We start from the raw sequence: 6542 nt of genomic DNA, 5'->3' as shown, positions 1-6542 counted from the left end.
TCAGCTAAAGACTTTGGTTTTCTTGAAGACTTTGAAAGTGAAGAAGGTGTGACCATGAAGACTTGATATTCATGCGAGGAATATGAAGCGTGAAGACTTTTGTTTTTGTAGTTTCATTTTCTCTTTCTTGAGTCATAAGAAACACCGTACTGTTAAAGGGGGTCGAGGTAAAACTAAGGAAACGTTTCCAAGTGATGCTCATCTCAAAATCCTACACCTACCCATCAAGTGAAGCCATTGGAAATCTCATACAGTTCAGTCAATTTGTTCAGTGACAGAGACGAAGATCTTCTGGTCTCTGAGGAATTTGTTCTGACTGAGGAGTTAGGAATTCGCCAGTGCGGATTGCCTACAAGTGAGGAACATGATAGCACTGAGGAATTTGATAGCTCAAACATCCGACCGTTGTTATGCTATGCGCCAGCTGTCCCAAAATATCTATCCACCTAATGGTCATATCATTGAAGGGCATTTATGTTTATCATGTCGGGCTTCTCCCTAGGCTATAAATAGCCGCCCCCCTAAAAGCACTAGTTGGTTGGCTGCTCCGAGAGAAACTGACACTTGTCATTGAGAGCATCCCATCCTCCGAGGACTTTGAGAGAAAATCATTAAGTGAGGAAAAAGCCAAACCCAAAACACCTACAAACCCAAAGTGATTGAGCATCACTGAAGAGATTGTTCCTGTGTGGAACTGACACTTGTTACCTTTGAGGACTGTGCATCCTCCAGACGGTTAGGCGTCATGGTCTAGAGCATCCAAGAGGAAATTGTGGATCGCCGAGTGACCGAGTCTGTGAAGGTTGGGAAGTCACCTGAAGACTTACCACGAGTGATTGTGCGAGGTCTGTGTGATCTTAGCTCAAGGAGAATACAGTGAGGACTGTGTGTCCTCAGGTTTAAATACCTAGCCGCTCCAACCAGACGTACGACTGTCACAGCAGTTGGAACTGGTCTACCAAATCATCGTCTTCACGAAGTTACTGGTTCTATTTCCTCAACCCTTTCATTTGCTCATTCATGTGTTGATGAACTTGATCGTTATTGTTTGAAGACTTTGACTGAAGACTTTCTAAATTTCTTCAATCCTATTTCTTCAGTCTGTTTGTCTTCAGCCTGCTTATCCTGTTCACGCAACTTGTACTCTGTGCTTGCTTTCATTTCATCATGATGACTGTGCTACTGTTCTGTTTTGCATGCATCTGAGTACCTATTCCGCTGCTAAGTAGTTCATTGCTTAGGAATTTCCTCACCCAGAAATTCCTTTGTGACGAATTTGTAAAAATCGCCTATTGACCCCCCCCCTCTAGTCGATATAACGCACTTTCAGCCGCCCTCCCTGGAGCAGCCGCTCCCGCCCAGCAACGCCGCCACCCGGAGCTACGCCGACGACTAGTCCATAGGCAGGTAGCCATCACTCCTTCGTTGTCCCTTCTCCCTCGTTCCTCCCTGTTTCCTCATCCCCCCTCCCTCCTTCCTCTTGCATCCTCTGTTTGTTCAAATGTCTTTCCTGATTTTTTATTGGGTTAGTACTTGCTGTAGATTTGATATTGTGAGAATATAATGATGATTATTTCTTGATGAGTACTTGTTGCATGATACTTCGAGTGCATATTCAAGTTTACATGTGAATAGGTGTTTGTGATAATGCTTGTAGGGCTAAATGTTTACAAATTGTAGTATAATTTTTTTCTTCAGATGAGCAAATGTTTTGGTTTAAACATGTTAAACATGCAATGATTGACGATATATGAAAAGGAAAGAAAATTTGTTATATCTGCACCGTCTTGACCTGAAATCAAACCTTAGCAGTAACAAGGAATTTGAGAGAGCAGTAGCTTTGTCTTGGTTATACTGGCCGAAATTGGTTAACACATTAGTACTAGTGGTATTGTTGGCATGATAGACGTCCCAAGTCTTGTTTTTGATTGGGAATATAGTGGTGTTGTTATGTTGTGTTGTTGATTTTAACAGTCAGACCTAAAATATTACCGTTTAAAGTGATTGTTTCTCCTTTTGCATGTTAGCTGATTGATTTTCAGGTTCCACCTTACGTGTTATGCCATGATAGATATACAACTAACTAATGATTTTATTTGATGCTCCATATTCATTTTACACTTACTAAAAGTCTAATCCTACATCTTTGGAACTTGGAGTTGGAACAGTGCATCAACATTGTCAGCTGGAGTGGCTTGGACTGCTTCGGCATCCACAGTAGAGCGAACAAGAAAGCAATCTGATGTTCCTAGCTTCTATACATAGAATTTTTTGTGAATTAAAAAATAGTAAAACGTATCCCTGTATTGGTGTATTGGCGCTTTTCCAAAATGCCGAATTTATGTATTTGTATCGGTGCAGTTTAGCCCAGCACCCTGCTTTGCTTTATATACAACTTGTACTGTCGACATTGCATCAAAAAATAAAAATTATAATTTGGGAGCCTCGATGGTGAAGAGCAATCCTAGTTATCTTGGCATCTCTGAGCCAATCTCGTTAAGCGGGCCGACCGAGAAGGATGTCATTCAGACAGCTGAGGTCGAAAAGGTGTGAGCCTGTGTGGCATGGGTGTCAGATGGACCAATAATTTGCAAATTTTCTGCTGCTCTCTTATATAATATGTTTTGCTCATATATTGTTATATTGGTGTTAACTAGTTTCTTGCTGACGCGGGCTTGTACGAGAGTCAGGAGGAGGCTGTCTCTCGAGAAGAGGTCTTAGGCAAACTTGACCGGGTTTGAGCATACTCTGCCGATGTGCTTATATTTTGGGTAGGCCGGTTTCAAGATGACTTGTTGTTTGTCCTGGCAGACTGTGAAAACATGGATTAAGAAGGCCACTCGAGTGAGCGGCTATGGCGACCAGTTTGTGCAACAAGCAAATGCTAAGATCTTCACATTTGGTTCATACCGCCTTGGGGTACTCTGTTACGCCATTTCTGGTGTAGTTCTTATGTCTAAAGAAATACTTGTTAGTTGTTACAGTGTTTTTATGCTTTTTGCCTATTTTGTACTCCCTTGTTCGAAATTACTTGTCGCTCAAACGAATGCATCTAGAACTAAAATATGTCTAGATACATCCATTTCAGCGACAACTAATTCCGGATGGAGTAGTATGTTTTTTCTATTAATGATGCAAGTGAATTAGTCACTATGCATATATCCATGTAGAGTATGGTGGTTTTAGTTATGTTTAATGATAAAGATATATACTTTTGCCGCTTTTCTAGGTTTTCTATCTTTGTCACCTTTTTTTGACATCATTCTTTGTCACCTAAATTAACTGTTGTGGTCCTACATATTCTGTTACTTATTGCCCAGGTGCACGGTCTTGGCGCAGATATTGATACGCTATATGTGGGTCCAAGACATGCAACTCGGAATGTAAGAGAATCTATCGTATATGTCAATTGTACCCAAATGCATCGCCCAGCATGTTGATATCTCGGTTTTTCAGAGTCTACGGCTAGTGGAAGTGGTCCAACCCTGTTACACTTTGCCATATTGAGGAGGGTCCTCTTGGCCTCCCTGTGTGGGATCCAAGAAGAAACTTTAGAGACAGGGGCCATCAGATGCCTATAATTACACCTGCCTATCCTTGTATGAATTCTAGTTATAACGTATCTACTAGTACTAGGTATCTGATGGTCCAAGAATTCGCACGAGGATACGAGATCTGCCAGGTATTTATTATTTCAAAATAGTTTGTTTATAATTATTCAATGGCAAGATGCTACTGATGTCTACTGTCTAGTAGTGATATATTGATCTTAAAAGTGTGAACTGTATCCTCAGAAAACATTGGTCTGAATGTAGAATTTGTAACTAGTTGGGTTGTCATGCTAACCGAAGCACCCTATTTCTGTAATTCAATCTATAATTGTCTAAATAGTAATTATGAATGTAGGATATGTATTTGTTATACTGAGATTTATAGTTATGCAAATTCATTTCATTGTAGAGTTATCGAACTTTAATTAATTAATGTATGCAATGCATGTGTTTTTGCTGTCAACTTATACTTTATTTGAACAGATTCTTGAGATTATGTGGCTAGTCTGTAGCAGTTTTTTTGCATTTATTTTTAGCACTTCTATTTTAAGTTCACAGGTATGGAACCTAGTTATGTCTTGCATCAAACTTGATTTCCCCTCAATGACTAACTGTAGGCAATAGATGAAAATAGAGCAACCTGGGATGATTTATTCGAGCCATATCCATTTTTTGAATTATATAGAAATTATTTAGAGGTTGGTATCACAGCGAGAAATGAAGATGACCTCACGAATTGGAAAGGTTGGGTAGAGTCTCACCTTCGAACGCTTGTATTGAAGGTGAGTAACTGAAAAAAGCTTTCATTCTTCTTAAGTAACATGTGTGTTGCGCTCTCTTTTAATATGTGATTTTGGCTGCTAATGTAGTTTGAGCGATATACACATGAGATGCTCCTTGCACATCCTCATCCCCGAGATTTCTCAGATGGATCCAGGCCGTTGCATAGCTTTTACTTCATGGGTCTTTGGAGAAAAGAAACCGCCCAACCTCAAGAACCCTAGCAATTTGACATCAGAGGAATTGTAAATGAGTTTAAGGTCGCAGTTCTTGCTTATGTACATAGGAGAGAAGGAATCGATATTGATGTGTCCCATGTAAAAAGAAAAGATATCCCTTTGTTCGTTTTTTCTGGTGGAGTACGCCCTCGTCGTTCTTCCAGAACAGCAGCTAGGAACAGTCGCACTGTTTCTAGGAATGATGTTACAGCTGATGTTCAAGTTGGAAATCCATTGGGTGTTTCTAGGAATGATGTTACAGTTGATGGTCAAGTTGGAAATCCATTGACCGCTGAAAGTTGGAGTGATCCTCAATCTGTTGTAGATCGTTCTCGTGGCTATCAAAGTACTTCTTTGTTGGCCCCTAGTGTATCAAGTAAAGAAACCCAAAATATTTTGAATGGACATTCAAATCTTCACACAGAATTTGTTGAGCATAAACATCCAGGGCACTTTCTTGGAGGTACATCTTCTCCTGGGAACATTGTCGTGTCTGATGTAGTTACACAACCAATCAATATGCCATCTACTTCAAGCAATGCTGGTCCAACAAATGGGTTGGCCATTTGTTTCAATAGTTCACATAAGGAATCTGAGGGGATTCCTTCAAATAACCCCGTGAATTTCTATCCAGCTGTGGCTGATGAGCTGGTATCGTATCAAGCTAAGCCTGACAATAAACATGTGGTTCCTCTTCATGGATCATCTTTGGAGGGATGTTCTAGAAGGAGCCCGGGCCAAACACGCAATTTGAGTTCCCATGGTAATAATCATCTGAAGCGCAAGGCTGAGGAAGAGCTGGAGGTATATTTTTTTTCTTCTAAAATTTGCATTCATATTTTAGTACTCTGTTTGGCCTTGAGTACTGGTACTCTTTTTTGGTCCTTCCTTGCGAGTTGTACCCTTGCGCTGGATACTAATCATTTTTCCTCTTAAATATGGATTGCAGATAAACTTATATTCCTTTTTCATGCATAAATACATATTCTAGTATTCGTAAAGAATCCCTTGCTGGTTTACAACCACGGCACATTTTTGCTGTTGCAGTTATCTACTCCCTCCGTTCCTAAATATAAGTCCTTTTGGAGATTTCAATGTGGACTACATACAGAGCAAAATGAGTGAATCTATACTCTAAAATATGTCTATATACATCCGTATGTAGATCGTATTGAAATCTCTAAAAAGACTTATATTTAGAAATAGAGGGAGTAGTTTTTTTTTATGTTGTAATGGATGGCTTTACACTATCCTTACACATTCTGCCAAATTGTTCACAAGGGCCAGATGCATATTCAAGTGTTTTGACAAGTTGATATGAATTGGGATTCAATTAGTATGATAAAGAACACTAAGAGATGTAATAGAGGAAACTCCCAATGTTTTGTCTATTTTAGCACAATCTGCTACTGTATCCTAGGATGTTCCATGTGCTATTTATCCGTTTATTCCTTAACAGAACTCATCATGCTACTGATAATAGCAGATTGGTTTGTATCACCTCATTATATTAAAACAAATGCTAACAAGCACTATATGATGGACTGGGTTACGCTGCACTTAATTGTAATAATTTGCTCAGCATCATTAATACGGTAGAACTATGTGATGCCGCCTCTTGTCCTTTGCGGCCTTGTCTGTATTCATTAGCTCTTATCTCTAAATGCATGTTGTTATTTAGCTTCTTCCACTATTTCCATCTTATGATTTTTAAATGTATTGCTAACATATTCATTGAAAAGTAATAATGGTCAAAGTAGTATGTTGGAAACTTTACTCATGTCCATAACTTGTTTTATGTTGGAGACTTTGCCATGTACAAAGAGTATCTCCGTCCCAAATTACTTGTCGCAGAAATGGATAGAAATTGATGTATCAGAACTAAAAATACGTCTAGATACATCCATTTCGGCGACAAGTAATTTCGGATGGAGGGAGCATTTGTGAACTGCGGGAACATTATTTTGCATGGTCGTGTCTCCACTTGTCTGAT

The 6542-nt window shown here is 39.5% G+C and overlaps 1 protein-coding gene across 1 annotated transcript; it reads left to right on the top strand.

Moving 5' to 3' along the window:
- The first annotated feature begins 2448 nt into the window (after positions 1-2448).
- LOC123124454 (nuclear poly(A) polymerase 1-like) lies at positions 2449-6263 on the top strand. Its single transcript, XM_044545071.1, has 8 exons — positions 2449-2547; positions 2658-2735; positions 2812-2919; positions 3321-3383; positions 4035-4109; positions 4169-4333; positions 4592-5353; positions 6231-6263. The coding sequence occupies exons 1-8, from the start codon at positions 2449-2451 to the stop codon at positions 6261-6263; spliced, it is 1383 nt and encodes a 460-aa protein (XP_044401006.1).
- The last annotated feature ends 279 nt before the right edge of the window (positions 6264-6542 follow it).

Source organism: Triticum aestivum, chromosome 5D, assembly GCF_018294505.1.
Source record: "Triticum aestivum cultivar Chinese Spring chromosome 5D, IWGSC CS RefSeq v2.1, whole genome shotgun sequence".
Classification (NCBI taxonomy): Eukaryota; Viridiplantae; Streptophyta; class Magnoliopsida; order Poales; family Poaceae; genus Triticum; species Triticum aestivum.
Note: the sequence above shows the minus strand (reverse complement) of the source record. Positions and strands in the feature narration are given on the sequence as shown.